Source organism: Panulirus ornatus, chromosome 64 (genome assembly GCF_036320965.1).
Source record: "Panulirus ornatus isolate Po-2019 chromosome 64, ASM3632096v1, whole genome shotgun sequence".
Taxonomy (NCBI): domain Eukaryota; kingdom Metazoa; phylum Arthropoda; class Malacostraca; order Decapoda; family Palinuridae; genus Panulirus; species Panulirus ornatus.
The window spans coordinates 14,126,086-14,145,152 of record NC_092287.1 but is presented as its reverse complement, the minus strand read 5'-3'; the positions used below and the strand labels follow the sequence as shown (position 1 = coordinate 14,145,152).

Genomic DNA, 19,067 nt, shown 5'->3' with positions numbered 1-19,067 from the left:
TGGCCCAACCCGCCCACATACACATGTATATACATACACGTCCACACACGCAAATATACATACCTATACATCTCAATGTACATATATATATACACACACAGACATATACGTATATACACATGTACATAATTCATACTGTCTGCCTTCATTTGTTCCCATCGCCACCTCGCCACACATGGAATAACAACCCCCTCCCCCCTCATGTGTGCGAGGTAGCGCTAGGAAAAGACAAGAAAGGCCCCATTCGTTCACACTCAGTCTCCAGCTGTCATGTAATAATGCACCGAAACCACAGCTCCCTTTCCACATCCAGGCCCCACACAACTTTCCATGCTTTACCCCAGACGCTTCACATGCCCTGGTTCATTCCATTGACAGCACGTCGACCCGGTATACCACATCGTTCCAATTCACTCTATTCCTTGCACGCCTTTCACCCTCCTACATGTTCAGGCCCCGATCACTCAAAATCTTTTTCACTCCATCTTTCCACCTCCAATTTGGTCTCCCACTTCTCCTCGTTCCCTCCACCTCTGACACATATATTCTCTTGGTCAATCTTTCCTCACTCATTCTCTCCATGTGACCAAACCATTTCAAAACACCCTCTTCTGCTCTCTCAACCACACTCTTTTTATTTCCACACATCTCTCTTACCCTTACATTACTTACTCGATCAAACCACCTCACACCATATATTGTAGTCGAACATCTCATTTCCAGCACATCCACCCTCCTGCGCACAAACATACCCATTTTTTCTTTCCGAGGTAATGTTCTCGACTTCCAAACATTCTTCAAGGCTCCCAGAACTTTCGCCCCTCCCCCACCCTATGATTCACTTCCGCTTCCATGTTTCCATCCGCTGCTAGATCCACTCCCAGATATCTAAAACACTTTACTTCCTCCAGTTTTTCTCCATTCAAACTTACCTCCCAATTGACTTGACCCTCAACCCTACTGTACCTAATAACCTTGCTCTTATTCACATTTACTCTTAACTTTCTTCTTCCACACACTTTACCAAACTCAGTCACCAGCTTCTGCAGTTCCTTACATGAATCAGCCACCAGCGCTGTATCATCAGCGAGCAACAACTGACACACTTCCCAATCCCTTCATCCACAACAGACTTCATACTTGCCCCTCTTTCCAAAACTCTTGCATTCACCTCCCTAACAACCCCATCCATAAACAAATTAAACAACCATGGAGAAATCACACACCCCTGCCGCATACCTACATTCACTGAGAACCAATCACTTTACTCTCTTCCTACACGTACACATGCCTTACATCCTCGATAAAAACTTTTCACTGCTTCTAAGAACTTGCCTCCCACACCATATATTCTTAAACCCATCCACAGATCATCTACTACCAACTCTATCATATGCCTTCTCCAGATCCATAAATGCTACATACAAATCCATTTGTTTTTCTAAGTATTTCTCACATACATTCTTCAAAGCAAACACCTGATCCACACATCCTCTACCACTTCTGAAACCACACTGCTTCTCTACCAATCTGACGCTCTGTACATGCCCTCACCCTCTCAATCAATACCCTCCCATATAATTTACCAAGAATACTCAACAAACTTATACCTCTGTAATTTGAGCACTCACTCTTATCCCCTTTGCCTTTGTACAATGGCACTATGCAAGCATTCCGCCAATCGTCAGGCACCTCACCATGACTCATACATACATTGAATATCCTTACCAACCAGTCAACAATACAGTCACCCCCTTTTTTTTAATAAATTTCACTGCAATACCATCCAAACCAGCTGCCTTGCCGGCTTTCATCTTCCGTAAAGCTTTTACTACCTCTTCTCTATTTACCAAATCATTTGTCCTAACCCTCTCACTTTGCACACCACCTCGACCAAAACACCCTATATCTGCCACTCTATCATCAAACACATTCAACAAACCTTCAAAATACTCACTCCATCTCCTTCTCACATCACCACTACTTGGTATCATCTCCCCATTAGCCCCCTTCACTGAAGTTGCCATTTGCTCCCTTGTCTTACGCACTTTATTTACCTCCTTCCAAATCATGTTTTTATTCTCCCTGAAATTTAATGATACTCTCTCACCCCAACTCTCATTTGCCCTCTTTTTCACCTCTTGCACCTTTCTCTTGACCTCCTGCCTCTTTCTTTTATACATCTCCCACTCATTTGCATTTTTTCCCTGCAAAACTCCTCCAAATGCCTCTCTCTTCTCTTTCACTAATAATCTTACTTCTTCATCCCACCACTCACTACCTTTTCTAATCAACCCACTTCCCACGCTTCTCATGCAACAAGCATCTTATGCGCAAGCCATCACTGCTTCCCTAAATACATCCCAATCGTCCCACACTCCCCTTACCTACTTTGTTCTCACCTTTTTCCATTCTGTACTCAGTCTCTCCTGGTACTTCCTCACACAAGTCTCCTTCCCAAGCTCACTTACTCTCACCACTCTGTTCACCCCAACATTCTCTCTTCTGGGGATAGGGGAGAAAGAATACTTCCCACGCATTCCTCACGTGTCGTAGAAGGCGACTAAAGGGGACAGGAGAGAGGGGCCAGAAACGCTCCCCTCCTTGTATTTTAACTTTCTAAAAGGGGAAACAGAAGAAGGAGTCACGCGAGGAGTGCTCATCCTCCTCGAAGGCTCAGATTGGGGTGTCTAAATCAATACTCTCCCATATGATTTCCCAGGAATACTCAACAAACGTATACCTCTGTAATTTGAGCACTCACTTCTATTCCCTTTGGCTTTGTACAAAAGGATGAGTGAGGAAAGATCGACAAAGAGGACATATATGTCAGAGTTGGAGGGAACGAGAAGTCGGAGACCAAATTGGAGGTGGAAATTTGGAGTGAAAAAGATTTTGAGTGATCGGGGCCTGAACATGCAGGAGGGTGAATGGCGTGCAAGGAATAGAGTGAATTGGAACGATGTGGTATACCGGGTCGACGTGCTGTCAATGGAATGAACCAGGGCATGTGAAGCGTCTGGGGTAAAGCATGGAAAGTTGTGTGGGGCCTGGATGTGGAAAGGGAGCTGTGGTTTCGGTGCATTATTACATGACAGCTGGAGGCTGAGTGTGAACGAATGGGGCCTTTCTTGTCTTTTCCTAGCGCTACCTCGCACACATGAGGGGGGAGGGGGTTGTTATTCCATGTGTGGCGAGGTGGCGATGGGAACAAATGAAGGCAGACAGTATGAATTATGTACATGTGTATATATGTATATGTCTGTGTGTGTATATATATGTGTACATTGAGATGTATAGGTATGTATATTTGCGTGTGTGGACGTGTATGTATATACATGTGTATGTGGGCGGGTTGGGCCATTCTTTCGTCTGTTTCCTTGCTATACCTCACTAACGCGGGAGACTGCGACAAACAAAATAAATAAATATGAATATATATATATATATATATATATATATATATATATATATATATATATATATATATATATATATATATATATATATATATATATATATATATATATATATATATATATATATATATATATATATATATATATATATATATATGTATATATATATTTATATATATATATATATATATATATATATATATATATATATATATATATATATATATATATATATATATATATATATATATATATATATATATATATATATTTATTTATTTATTCATTTATATTTATTCATTTATTTATTTTGCTTTGTCGCTGTCTCCCGCGTTAGCGAGGTAGCGCAAGGAAACAGACGAAAGAATGGCCCAACCCGCCCACATACACATGTATATACATACATGTCCACCCGTGCACAATATACATACCTATACATCTCAATATACACATATATATACACACACAGACATATACATATATACACATGTACATACTTCATACTGTCTGCCTTTATTTGTTCCCATCGCCACCTCGCCACACATGGAATAACAACACCCTCCCCCCTCATGTGTGCGAGGTAGCGCTAGGAAAAACACCAACGGCCCCATTCGTTCACACTCGGTCTCTAGCTGTCATGTAGTAATGCACCGAAACCACAGCTCCCTTTCCACATCCAGGCCCCACACACTTTGCATGGTTTACCCCAGACGCTTCACATGCCCTGGTTCAATCCATTGACAGCACGTCGACCCCGGAATACCACATCGTTCCAATTCACTCTATTCCTTGCACGCTTTTCACCCTCCTGCATGTTCAGGCCCCGATCACTCAAAATCTTTTTCACTCCATCTTTCCACCTCCAATTTGGTCTCCCACTTCTCCTCGTTCCCTCCTCCTCTGACACATATATCCTCTTGGTCAATCTTTCCCCACTCATTCTCTCCATGTGACCAAACCATTTCAAAACACCCTTTTCTGCTCTCTCAACCACACTCTTTTTATTTCCACACATCTCTCTCACCCTTACATTACTTACTCGATCAATCCACCTCACAACACATATTGTCCTCAAACATCTCATTTCCAGCACATCCACCCTCCTGCGCACAACTCAATCCATAGCCCACGCCTCGCAACCATACAACATTGTTGGAACCACTATTCCTTCAAACATACCCATCTTTGCTTTCCGAGATAATGTTCTCGACTTCCAAACATTCTTCAAGGCTCCCAGAATTTTCGCCCCCTCCCCCACCCTATGATTCACTTCCGCTTCCATGGTTCCATCTGCTGCCATATCCAATCCCAGATATCTAAAGCACTTCACTTCCTCCAGCTTTTCTCCATTCAAACTTACCTCCCAATTGACTTGACCCTCAACCCTACTGTACCTAATAACCTTGCTCTGATTCGCATTTACTCTTAACTTTCTTCTTTCACACACTTTACCAAACTCAGTCACCAGCTTCTGCAGTTTCTCACATGAATCAGCCACCAGCGCTGTATCATCAGCGAACAAAAACTGACTCACTTCCCAAGCTCTCTCATCCACAACAAACTGCATACTTGCCCCTCTTTCCAAAACTCTTGCATTCACCTCCCTAACAACCCCATCCATAAACAAATTAAACAACCATGGAGACATCACTCACCCCTGCCGCAAACCTACATTCACTGAGAACCAACCACTTTCCTCTCCTCCTACACTTACGTACACGTACACACGCCATATATATATATATATATATATATATATATATATATATATATATATATATATATATATATATATATATATATATATATATATATATATATATATATATATATATATATATATGGGCATGTGAAGCGTCTGGGATAAACCATTGAAAGTTCTGTGGGGCTGCATGTGGAAAGGGAGCTGTGGTTTCAGTCATTATTGCATGACAGCTAGAGACTGAGTGTGAACGAATGGGGCCTTTGTTGTCTTTTCCTAGCTCTACCTCGCATACATGAGGGGGGAGGGGGATGTTTTTCCATGTGTGGCGAGGTGGCGATGGGAATGAATAAAGGCAGAGAGTATGAATTTTGTGCATGTGTATATATGAATGTGTCTGTGTGTGTATATACATGTGTGCATTGAGATGTATGTGTATGTATATACATGTGTATGGGGGTGTGTTGGGCCATTTCTTTCGTCTGTTTTTTTGCGCTACCTCGCAAACGCGGGAGACAGCGACAAAGCAAAAAATGATAAATAAAATAATATATATATATATATATATATATATATATATATATATATATATATATATATATATATATATATATATATATATATATATATATATATATATATATATATATATATATATATATATATATATATATATATATATATATATATATATATATGGCTTCTACAATCGGTTTATTTCAGTAGGTATGCCGACCTTACCAGTTACAATGGGTATTATAACTTTGTGTGAAACCCAGGCACTGCAATTAACTGTGAGAGATGCTGCAGATGACACTGGAGTTGGCCCTAGTTGTTATGCTACTATAGCCCACCATTTGTTAGTGATATGCTGCTTTAATAGGGCATTTGTTGTAGGTATTCTAATGTAACAAACATCCATGTGTAATAGGCTACTGCAATACAGTATTTACTGTTGTCTGACGCTGCAACACAGCGTTTACTTTTGACACACTACTGCAACACTTCTGTTGTTTGTAAACTTTCGTAATACACAATTCTTGTTACATTTCCGTGACACAAACTTTTGCTCGTATGCTCCTGCAACGTAGTATCTCTTGTTGGTAAGCTGCCGCAACACATATTCAACTGAATACGGGTACGGCACTCAGCTAGGGTTATGAACCACGACACCACTACGGGGCAAGTGGTTTTTGATCCTACTGTTATAACGTCACGTGCCTCAGATGCGCTCTCTAGACTCTCAGGATTCAGTAGTATCGTCCTAGACAACTAAATAATATCTTATTCCATCACTTAATACTGTGCCAGTCTGTGTGGCATAATTACTCTCAAGGATACAATAACGAAATCTTACATCCTCACTTTCCTGTAAAACAAGTATATCTTTTCACTTCCACAGCACAATTTTTCTGATAATTGTCGTAGTCATATCTTTACAAAGAATATCACTAAAACGTCGACCTAAAGATACATACACCAGCGATCCTTATATTCTGGATGTAATGTCAGCATTAATGACCAGATCACAAGTTTCCTTTGTAGAAATATAATAACTTCATATCTGGATGTCACTCCATTATGTTCCATATATACTATTGATTTCCATAGTTCACCAATGGCCCACGAGACTCCACTATCCTTTATAAATTGCCGACTTTTCTAGGTCACCATTGGCCCAGTAGGGCTACACAGCAGTAAAAACATGGTTCTTGGATTCATAGGTAGAGTTTTCGAATTTAAGCCAAGGGAAATCATCCTTCCTTCTTACAATTCACTGGTGCGTCCCATCTTGAATATTGTATTCACTTTTGGTCACCCTGCTTGGAATTAAAAAAGACAGCAACGAGCTACCAAGATGATTTCTGGACTGAGAAATAAATCCTGTGAGAGCTGACTTAATGACTTGAACCTATGTAGCTTAGAAAAGGGAGGGTTAAGAGAGGATCTAAAACAAAAATTCAAAGCTACTAAAGGCTTTGATATCCCCGATCTAATGGGTTACTTAAGATTTGCTTCGTCTGATTTTACTCATAGTGATGGAAACAAACTCATGAGAAGACGTTTTACCTCAAACGAGCCGAAGAGAAAATTTCATCAAAGACTTTCTCATGTGGAATGATTTACCAATTAGACTGGTTGACAGCAGTACTATATGTACGTTTAAAAACAGACTTGATGAATAATTGTTTTCAACTCCAAGACAAACATTGTCTGCGCCTCCTTAGTCACAACGACAGCTTGCAATTTTTCTGTATGAATTATCTGAACACTTTTCTACTTTGACCACACTTATCTGTTAGTTCCTGATATCTTCCACTATCACAAACAGCCTCCAAGGGATCCAGTGGTCTGTTGCTGATTGAGTTCCTTTGCACTCCTTTGTACAATTTCCTAAACTTCTCCCACCACTCTTGTCACACCAAGAGCCTCTCCTCCGCTGCCCTTAACAACTGTTGACATACCATGTAGTACCAAAAATCCTCTCCCCTGCTACTAACAACTCACATCTACCAACCCCCTCCAACAATACGGCTACGAGGTCTTTTTGGTGAGTGACTTTTCCAAGATTTTATGGCATTCGTATTTGTTCAGTTATTTTGAATTATCTTTTGATTTTTCCCCTTCTTCGATGACAGATAATACATGCAACCTTTCGCCATCAGAAGCACGTTACACTCGTGGTTCATCGAAAGGAATGATTTATGCCTGTATAGTTTCTCATTGTTTGCTACGAGTGAGATTTCCATATCTGGCATCCACTGCAAACAGTGGTGTGACACTGCGCTTGGGTCTGTCAGGTATGAAAATTAAAAGCGCTATTGGGGAACTGAGCATTTTTTAATTCGAAAGGATTGGAAACCATTTGATTTACCGAAGCGTGCTGTGATCTATTTGAAAAGGAAAATTGTTTATCCATCTTCTCACTTTTAAGAATTATTCCCTTTTTTCGCACTGCAATATGAACGTGTTCATATTTCACAAAGGCTTATGCAGATTGTGTGTGTATATCACATCAGCATTGTGCTTATTATAATCATTGTACGCTTCGAGAAGTTATATCTGTCAGGGGATGAGAGATTCATCGTATTTCCGGTCAGGAGCCATGAATTCAGCCAGTTCACAGCTTTGAGCGCTTTCCAAAAAATCTTCATGACGTTGAAGTTACTGTTCGTATTTTTTTCGCTATCTTCCTTTACAGTGTAAGACTATGTTTAAGAAGAGACTTGATAAATACTTCGCTCGAAAGTCCACGGCTGACATTAGTTGCTCCTCTTTAATGAGACGAAATGTTAAAGAGCTTTTCTCTTTGAATCATCTGTTAAGTCTTTCTACTCATACTAAGCTATGAGTTTGTGATCTCATCCACCACCACTACGAACAGCTTTGAAAGGTCCTAATATTCTTTTGCTCTTTTGATTCCTTTGTATTCCTTTTTACGTTCTTGTGTGTGTGTGTGTGAGTGTGTGTGTGTGTGTGTGTGTGTGTGTGTGTGTGTGTGTGTGGTGTCCGGCCAATGACAGTTATTGTCAGAGATTTTTTGCATACGAACAGAAGATTTAATCCTTTTTCTCTCTTCTCACAAACGGCTCTTTTGTTCTTCTTTCTGAACTACGAATGATATTCCGAATTTCTTATCTGCGGTGAAACTGTTCTTTCACACTGTTGGCTTTTCATCAAATCTGCTCTTCACCTCCTTGGCCTATGTTCTGGGGTATATCATTTATCCTAATATATTTCTTCCGCTCAATTGCACGAGTCTGATGCATGTTTGATGCACTGCTGTAGTCAGCCATTACGCACGTTCTTCTTCATGGGTGATTTCTTATTGAGTCACTGACTACTGTTTACTTCCTCCCATTTTCTATTCTTGATGAAGAAACTAGGTGAATTCACCGTTATGGTGACGCTTGTTGTGCCTTGGAAGTTTAACTTCACAAATACACGTATTTCTATCAAGCTGAGATCTAGTAATCAGCGTATTAGGGATGGTGACGTCATACTTGAATTCCATATTAAGTCAAAAGCATAACCAGCATATCGTATTTTCTATTACTGGTTCTGTTATTCCTACTATGATAAAACTTGTGCAGCTGTTCGGCTACGCTACTTGCTTTTCTTCTATGTTATTTGCAGCAGTTCTTCTGTATTACTTTCAGCTGTTCCTCTGAGCTCCTTTTGGTGAGGCTCGAGCCCACTTCCAACTTATTTCGTTCATTTGTTCATACACATTGGTCGTTTCCCGCGAGAGCGAGGTAGAGCCGGGAAAGAAAAAAGCGAAGAAAAGGTTTGATTCGCTCACATCCATTTTCTAGCTGTCATGTGTAATGTACCATAACCACAGCCCCTTATCCACATCCAGGCCCCACAGAACTTTCCATGGTTTCCCTCAACCGCTTCACATGCCCTGGTTCAGTCCATTGACAGCATGTCACAAATTCTGAGAAACATTTGGAACTGGTCGCCCATGTTGATCCAGGTAGAACTCTAAATTCAATATTTGTTTTATAAATAAATCCATGGTCTTGTATCTGGTGGTTTATAAATTAGTGTAATGTCCGTAACGCATATTGCAACGTCTGAGGAATTTATCAATTCAAATGATATGTATCAATCTTTTATCAGAAGTTCATTCCATTTCCTCTTATTCTGTCACACCTGTACAGATTCGAATCCCACCCCATACTGTACGTGAATCTTTAACGAAAATTTCCGTGAAATCTGCAGATACTGTGCATGGCTCGGCCAGTAAGCCACTTATGAAAAAAGAAAATTGTTAGCTTTATACTATTCGAATCTCTATTTGCCACCAAATATGTGGGAAGTTATAGTTTTTGTTACAAAGTCGCCAGAGAATTCCTTTTTTTCAGAAAGTTTTCTGTTACACTATATTGTGCTTTCCCTATCAGATCGTCCGTCAATACTGGTTACAAATAACATTACACCTCGTGTGATGATCTGCACATTGATAGTACAATTTACAAAGCCCTTACATAATTATTTACCTTAGTTAAACGGAGCGTATTAAGACTTCCTTTTGATGAAATACACTTGTTTTTCTAATAAATATATATATATATATATATATATATATATATATATATATATATATATATATATATATATATATATATATATATATATATATATATATATATATATATATATATATATATATATATATATATAAAAACACATATATATATATATATATATATATATATATATATATATATATATATATATATATGTATTTATTTATCTATTTATTTATCATACTTTGTCGCTGACTCCCGTTTACACTCAGTCTCTAACTGTCATATATAATGCACCGAAACCATAGCTCTCTTTCCACATCCAGGCCCCACAGAACTTTTCATTGTTTACCCCAGACGCATCACATGCCCTGGTTCAATCCATTGACAGCAGGTCGACCCCGGTATACCACATCGTTCCAATTTACTCTATTCCTTGCACGCCTTTTACCCTCCTGCATGTTCAGGCCCCGATCACTCAAAATCTTTTTCACTCCATATTTCCACCTCCAATTTGGTCTCCCACTTCTCGTTCCCTCCACCTCTGACAAATATATCCTCTTGGTCAATCTTTTCTCACTCATTCGCTCCATGTGACCAAACCATTTCAAAACACCCTCTTCTGCTCTCTCAACCACACTCTTTTTATTACCACACATCTCTCTTACCCTTTCATTATTTACTCGATCAAACCACCCCACACCACATATTGTCCTCAAACATCTCATTTCCTGCACATCCACCCTCCTCTGCACAGCTCTATCTATAGCCCACGCCTCGCAACTATATAACATTGTTGGAGCCACTATTTCTTCAAACATACCCATTTTTGCTTTCAAAGATAACGTTCTCGACTTCAGCACATTTTTCAACGCTCCCAGAACTTTCGCCCTCTCCCCCACCCTATGATTCACTTCCGCTTCCAAGGTTCCATCCGCTGCCAAATCTACTCCCAGATATCTAAAACACTTCATTTTCTCCAGTTGTTCTCCATTCAAACTTACCTCCCAGTTGACTTGTCCCTCAATCCTACTGTCCTAATAACCTTGCTCTTATTCACATTTACTCTTATTTATCATACTTTGTCGCTGTCTCCAGCGTTAGCGAAGTAGCGCAAGGAAACAGACGAAAGAATGGCCTAACCCACCCACATGCACATGTATATACATACACGTCCACACACGCACATATACATACCTATACATCTCAACGTATACATATATATACACACACAGACATATACATATATGCACATGTTTATAATTCATACTGTCTGCCCTTATTCATTCTCGTTGCCACCCCGCCACACATGAAATAACAACCCCTCCCCCCGCATGTTTGCGAGGTAGCGCTAGGAAAAGGCAACAAAGGCCACATTCGTTCACGCTCAGTCTCTAGCTGTCATGTATAATGCAACGAAACCACAGCTCCTATGAGTCCACGGGGAAAATGAAACATACGAGTATACTTGATCACAAGCAAAATTGTGATCCTTTTCAATATATATATATATATATATATATATATATATATATATATATATATATATATATATATATATATATATATATATATATATATATATATATATATATATATATATATATATATATATATATATATATATATATATATATATATATATATATATATATATATATTCACAACACTGAACACTCCATGTATACCAATTATTCCCTCAACTGCCACATTACTCACCTTTGCATTCAAATCACCCATCACTATAACCCGGTCTCGTGCATCAAAACCACTAACACTCATTCAGCTGCTCCCAAAACACTTGCCTCTCATGATCTTTCTTCTCATGCCCAGGTGCATATACACCAATAATCACCCATCTCTCTCCAAGTTACTCAAGTTATCGACTAGCCCTTAGAAGATGAACAGCTGGGTGTACTGTGGACCGACTGCCGCGACAAAGATTCGAACCTATGCAGGCCTGGCCTCTGGCGGCCTGTGAATGCGTCACGGTCAGGATCTCTAACCGCTACACTACGGAGATCCATACATTCCCCCCTTTACAATCCATCAGACCTGATCCCAGAGAGAGAGAGAGAGAGAGAGAGAGAGAGAGAGAGAGAGAGAGAGAGAGAGAGAGAGAGAGAGAGAGAGAGTTCCACAGCTTTGCTCTTCGAAGGAAGGAGGGGGATATCATTACGGTTAATCCTCGTGTGGCTAGTCTGCACACAGAAATTATGGGAAGCAGCTGCCAGACGCGAGTCATGGGTCCAAACCTGGGTGTCGGAGATGCACGCTCATACCTAACGTGAGCAATGGCCATAATAATACATGTAAGATAGGGAAAAAGCAGCAACATCTCAGTGGACAGAGGGGGATGACGCCTGAAGAATTACGATAGGAAAGGCATTCGATTCCGTTATGGCTAATAAAGAGGTAAAGGAAGAGCCGCACCAAATATATGGGCAGTATTTCAGACTAGGGCTGAATATGACCCCCTGTAGACATGAGGCATTTGCATATAAGAAAAATAATTACAGCACCTATAGAATACCCCAGACTGTCGCATACGGCTTTTGTAATTCTGATTACGTTGGGGTTTCCAGGATAAAGTGGAGGCTGTGGCGATGCCAAATCTGTTTATGCTTCCGCAGGGGTGAAATGTGGTTTCATGCAACGGAACAGAGGGAATCGAATGACACAGACTTGGTTGTGGTCGCGATCATTTAACCTTTTGAGAGATAATGTCTTTAAATAATCTCTTATGAGCAGAGATACCTTTCTTTTATCATTTGCATATGACTCTATGACTAGAATGGTTGTTGGCTTATTAGGAAAAAAAAATGTGAGGAGGAGTGATGTTTGTGTGTGTGTGTGTGTGTGTGTGTGTGTGAGTGTGTGTGTGTGTGGGGGGGGGGGGGTGTCTTTGACTAATGACATCCCTTATTCCCGATCTTCGTTACACCTAGATTGACACCATCCCTGGTCCTGAACACCTCCTAGGTTCCTTGTTCTGGCCACATCGGGACTCCCCTAGCGTGGACACTGGCTCCAGCGAAGACACTGAAATAAACACAGTTTCTCACCTTGTTGTGGAGCTTGGTTGTCCAGCGGGGTGGCCAGAGTGATGAGGCATCACTCTGGCCCACCTATACAACGGCCAGTGTCAGGCCATAGCAGTACCTGGAGGAAGGGAAGGTGAGCCTTACCTTAGCGTGGAGCTCGTAGTCTAGCGGGGCGGCCAGGGTGATGAGACCCGTGTGCTGGTCGATGGTGAAGAGGCCATCCCTGTTGCCCGCCCTGATGCTGTACCTCACCCTCACTCCTGAAGGAAGAGGAGGAACACAAACACACCGGGTCTTAGTACGGTAGTTACTGATTATATTGATGATGATGGTGATGATGTCAGTGATGGTGATGATGTCGATGATGGTGATGATGTCAGTGATGGTGATGATGTCAGTGATGGTGATGATGTCAGTGATGGTGATGATGTCAGTGATGGTGATGATGTCAGTGATGGTGATGATGTCAGTGATGGTGATGATGTCAGTGATGGTGATGATGTCAGTGATGGTGATGATGTCAGTGATGGTGATGATGTCAGTGATGGTGATGATGTCAGTGATGGTGATGATGTCAGTGATGGTGATGATGTCAGTGATGGTGATGATGTCAGTGATGGTGATGATGTCAGTGATGGTGATGATGTCAGTGATGGTGATGATGTCAGTGATGGTGATGATGTCAGTGATGGTGATGATGTCAGTGATGGTGATGATGTCAGTGATGGTGATGATGTCAGTGATGGTGATGATGTCAGTGATGGTGATGATGTCAGTGATGGTGATGATGTCAGTGATGGTGATGATGTCAGTGATGGTGATGATGTCAGTGATGGTGATGATGTCAGTGATGGTGATGATGTCAGTGATGGTGATGATGTCAGTGATGGTGATGATGTCAGTGATGGTGATGATGTCAGTGATGGTGATGATGTCAGTGATGGTGATGATGTCAGTGATGGTGATGATGTCAGTGATGGTGATGATGTCAGTGATGGTGATGATGTCAGTGATGGTGATGATGTCAGTGATGGTGATGATGTCAGTGATGGTGATGATGTCAGTGATGGTGATGATGTCAGTGATGGTGATGATGTCAGTGATGGTGATGATGTCAGTGATGGTGATGATGTCAGTGATGGTGATGATGTCAGTGATGGTGATGATGTCAGTGATGGTGATGATGTCAGTGATGGTGATGATGTCAGTGATGGTGATGATGTCAGTGATGGTGATGATGTCAGTGATGGTGATGATGTCAGTGATGGTGATGATGTCAGTGATGGTGATGATGTCAGTGATGGTGATGATGTCAGTGATGGTGATGATGTCAGTGATGGTGATGATGTCAGTGATGGTGATGATGTCAGTGATGGTGATGATGTCAGTGATGGTGATGATGTCAGTGATGGTGATGATGTCAGTGATGGTGATGATGTCAGTGATGGTGATGATGTCAGTGATGGTGATGATGTCAGTGATGGTGATGATGTCAGTGATGGTGATGATGTCAGTGATGGTGATGATGTCAGTGATGGTGATGATGTCAGTGATGGTGATGATGTCAGTGATGGTGATGATGTCAGTGATGGTGATGATGTCAGTGATGGTGATGATGTCAGTGATGGTGATGATGTCAGTGATGGTGATGATGTCAGTGATGGTGATGATGTCAGTGATGGTGATGATGTCAGTGATGGTGATGATGTCAGTGATGGTGATGATGTCAGTGATGGTGATGATGTCAGTGATGGTGATGATGTCAGTGATGGTGATGATGTCAGTGATGGTGATGATGTCAGTGATGGTGATGATGTCAGTGATGGTGATGATGTCAGTGATGGTGATGATGTCAGTGATGGTGATGATGTCAGTGATGGTGATGATGTCAGTGATGGTGATGATGTCAGTGATGGTGATGATGTCAGTGATGGTGATGATGTCAGTGATGGTGATGATGTCAGTGATGGTGATGATGTCAGTGATGGTGATGATGTCAGTGATGGTGATGATGTCAGTGATGGTGATGATGTCAGTGATGGTGATGATGTCAGTGATGGTGATGATGTCAGTGATGGTGATGATGTCAGTGATGGTGATGATGTCAGTGATGGTGATGATGTCAGTGATGGTGATGATGTCAGTGATGGTGATGATGTCAGTGATGGTGATGATGTCAGTGATGGTGATGATGTCAGTGATGGTGATGATGTCAGTGATGGTGATGATGTCAGTGATGGTGATGATGTCAGTGATGGTGATGATGTCAGTGATGGTGATGATGTCAGTGATGGTGATGATGTCAGTGATGGTGATGATGTCAGTGATGGTGATGATGTCAGTGATGGTGATGATGTCAGTGATGGTGATGATGTCAGTGATGGTGATGATGTCAGTGATGGTGATGATGTCAGTGATGGTGATGATGTCAGTGATGGTGATGATGTCAGTGATGGTGATGATGTCAGTGATGGTGATGATGTCAGTGATGGTGATGATGTCAGTGATGGTGATGATGTCAGTGATGGTGATGATGTCAGTGATGGTGATGATGTCAGTGATGGTGATGATGTCAGTGATGGTGATGATGTCAGTGATGGTGATGATGTCAGTGATGGTGATGATGTCAGTGATGGTGATGATGTCAGTGATGGTGATGATGTCAGTGATGGTGATGATGTCAGTGATGGTGATGATGTCAGTGATGGTGATGATGTCAGTGATGGTGATGATGTCAGTGATGGTGATGATGTCAGTGATGGTGATGATGTCAGTGATGGTGATGATGTCAGTGATGGTGATGATGTCAGTGATGGTGATGATGTCAGTGATGGTGATGATGTCAGTGATGGTGATGATGTCAGTGATGGTGATGATGTCAGTGATGGTGATGATGTCAGTGATGGTGATGATGTCAGTGATGGTGATGATGTCAGTGATGGTGATGATGTCAGTGATGGTGATGATGTCAGTGATGGTGATGATGTCAGTGATGGTGATGATGTCAGTGATGGTGATGATGTCAGTGATGGTGATGATGTCAGTGATGGTGATGATGTCAGTGATGGTGATGATGTCAGTGATGGTGATGATGTCAGTGATGGTGATGATGTCAGTGATGGTGATGATGTCAGTGATGGTGATGATGTCAGTGATGGTGATGATGTCAGTGATGGTGATGATGTCAGTGATGGTGATGATGTCAGTGATGGTGATGATGTCAGTGATGGTGATGATGTCAGTGATGGTGATGATGTCAGTGATGGTGATGATGTCAGTGATGGTGATGATGTCAGTGATGGTGATGATGTCAGTGATGGTGATGATGTCAGTGATGGTGATGATGTCAGTGATGGTGATGATGTCAGTGATGGTGATGATGTCAGTGATGGTGATGATGTCAGTGATGGTGATGATGTCAGTGATGGTGATGATGTCAGTGATGGTGATGATGTCAGTGATGGTGATGATGTCAGTGATGGTGATGATGTCAGTGATGGTGATGATGTCAGTGATGGTGATGATGTCAGTGATGGTGATGATGTCAGTGATGGTGATGATGTCAGTGATGGTGATGATGTCAGTGATGGTGATGATGTCAGTGATGGTGATGATGTCAGTGATGGTGATGATGTCAGTGATGGTGATGATGTCAGTGATGGTGATGATGTCAGTGATGGTGATGATGTCAGTGATGGTGATGATGTCAGTGATGGTGATGATGTCAGTGATGGTGATGATGTCAGTGATGGTGATGATGTCAGTGATGGTGATGATGTCAGTGATGGTGATGATGTCAGTGATGGTGATGATGTCAGTGATGGTGATGATGTCAGTGATGGTGATGATGTCAGTGATGGTGATGATGTCAGTGATGGTGATGATGTCAGTGATGGTGATGATGTCAGTGATGGTGATGATGTCAGTGATGGTGATGATGTCAGTGATGGTGATGATGTCAGTGATGGTGATGATGTCAGTGATGGTGATGATGTCAGTGATGGTGATGATGTCAGTGATGGTGATGATGTCAGTGATGGTGATGATGTCAGTGATGGTGATGATGTCAGTGATGGTGATGATGTCAGTGATGGTGATGATGTCAGTGATGGTGATGATGTCAGTGATGGTGATGATGTCAGTGATGGTGATGATGTCAGTGATGGTGATGATGTCAGTGATGGTGATGATGTCAGTGATGGTGATGATGTCAGTGATGGTGATGATGTCAGTGATGGTGATGATGTCAGTGATGGTGATGATGTCAGTGATGGTGATGATGTCAGTGATGGTGATGATGTCAGTGATGGTGATGATGTCAGTGATGGTGATGATGTCAGTGATGGTGATGATGTCAGTGATGGTGATGATGTCAGTGATGGTGATGATGTCAGTGATGGTGATGATGTCAGTGATGGTGATGATGTCAGTGATGGTGATGATGTCAGTGATGGTGATGATGTCAGTGATGGTGATGATGTCAGTGATGGTGATGATGTCAGTGATGGTGATGATGTCAGTGATGGTGATGATGTCAGTGATGGTGATGATGTCAGTGATGGTGATGATGTCAGTGATGGTGATGATGTCAGTGATGGTGATGATGTCAGTGATGGTGATGATGTCAGTGATGGTGATGATGTCAGTGATGGTGATGATGTCAGTGATGGTGATGATGTCAGTGATGGTGATGATGTCAGTGATGGTGATGATGTCAGTGATGGTGATGATGTCAGTGATGGTGATGATGTCAGTGATGGTGATGATGTCAGTGATGGTGATGATGTCAGTGATGGTGATGATGTCAGTGATGGTGATGATGTCAGTGATGGTGATGATGTCAGTGATGGTGATGATGTCAGTGATGGTGATGATGTCAGTGATGGTGATGATGTCAGTGATGGTGATAAAGTAAATCACTTACATCTTTTTGAAATATAATAGATTACGGTTACCAGGACAAATGGAATAAAACTCAAAGCTAAAAGATGTAGTAAGGACGTGGGAAAAAGCTTCTTTTCCTATAGGTGTTAAGAGCACTGGCATAAGTTACCGTCAGACGTAGTGAATGATAAAACTATAAGTACCTTCAAAAGTCGTATAAACAAATATCTCATAAATTTAACTATACTCTAATAAAAACGCTTAATAAACGACAGCGGTAACGGGGACAGTAGAAGGATAATGTGCAGCAGCAGGGACTCGGTGATAGCTTAAAAAGACTACTGAACGGAATTACATTTTCTTGTCAAGGTAAAGGCTTTTTTTTTCCCAGACAACCCAGTCATGGGCCAAACAGATCTCCTGTTTTCTGTCTTTCTCATGTAAACTCACGTAAGCTACCGCTTGGCCACTAAGGTTCTGGTCACCCACTACCTGCTCACCACAACTTGGAGGCATTTTTATAGCATCCTTAACCATCCTCCAGGTCTGATCTCACATCCTTCGGTCCCTCCTAACTGAACCACTACCTCTCAGCCTCGCCCCACACAAGACGATCATATCTACAACTTCCATCCTCTCATACTCATTATTCAATCCTCTCATATTCACTCACCCACACGAACCTTCATCTCCCGTCCAAAGTGGATGCAGCAGACACGCTTCTTTAGTCCGAGGCCAACATGCACCATTTGATGGAGGGAATATTCGGGCAGCTTGGGTCCCCAGCTCCAGGCTCGCAGGTTAACAGAAAAAGCCCTGGACATCGACCTCCCTAATATCCACTCTTACCCTGATACCCAACAAATATTCAAATATTGATAATCTATGTACAATTTCCTTTTACAAATATTCATGATTCATTATACTTCACACACGTCTGTTGACAAAGCATCTGCTGAAAAAGTTGTAAAGTAAAGAGTGT

General features: G+C 41.4%; 1 protein-coding gene across 1 annotated transcript in view; it reads right to left on the bottom strand.

Moving 5' to 3' along the window:
• The window catches only part of LOC139746244 (uncharacterized), a 1,225,703-nt gene that overhangs the window by 809,016 nt on the left and 397,620 nt on the right, over positions 1-19,067 (bottom strand). Inside the window, exon 3 of the mRNA XM_071657250.1 lies at positions 13,346-13,461. Within this exon, the coding sequence (XP_071513351.1) occupies positions 13,346-13,461 (116 nt within the window). The remainder of the gene's footprint in view (positions 1-13,345; positions 13,462-19,067) is intronic.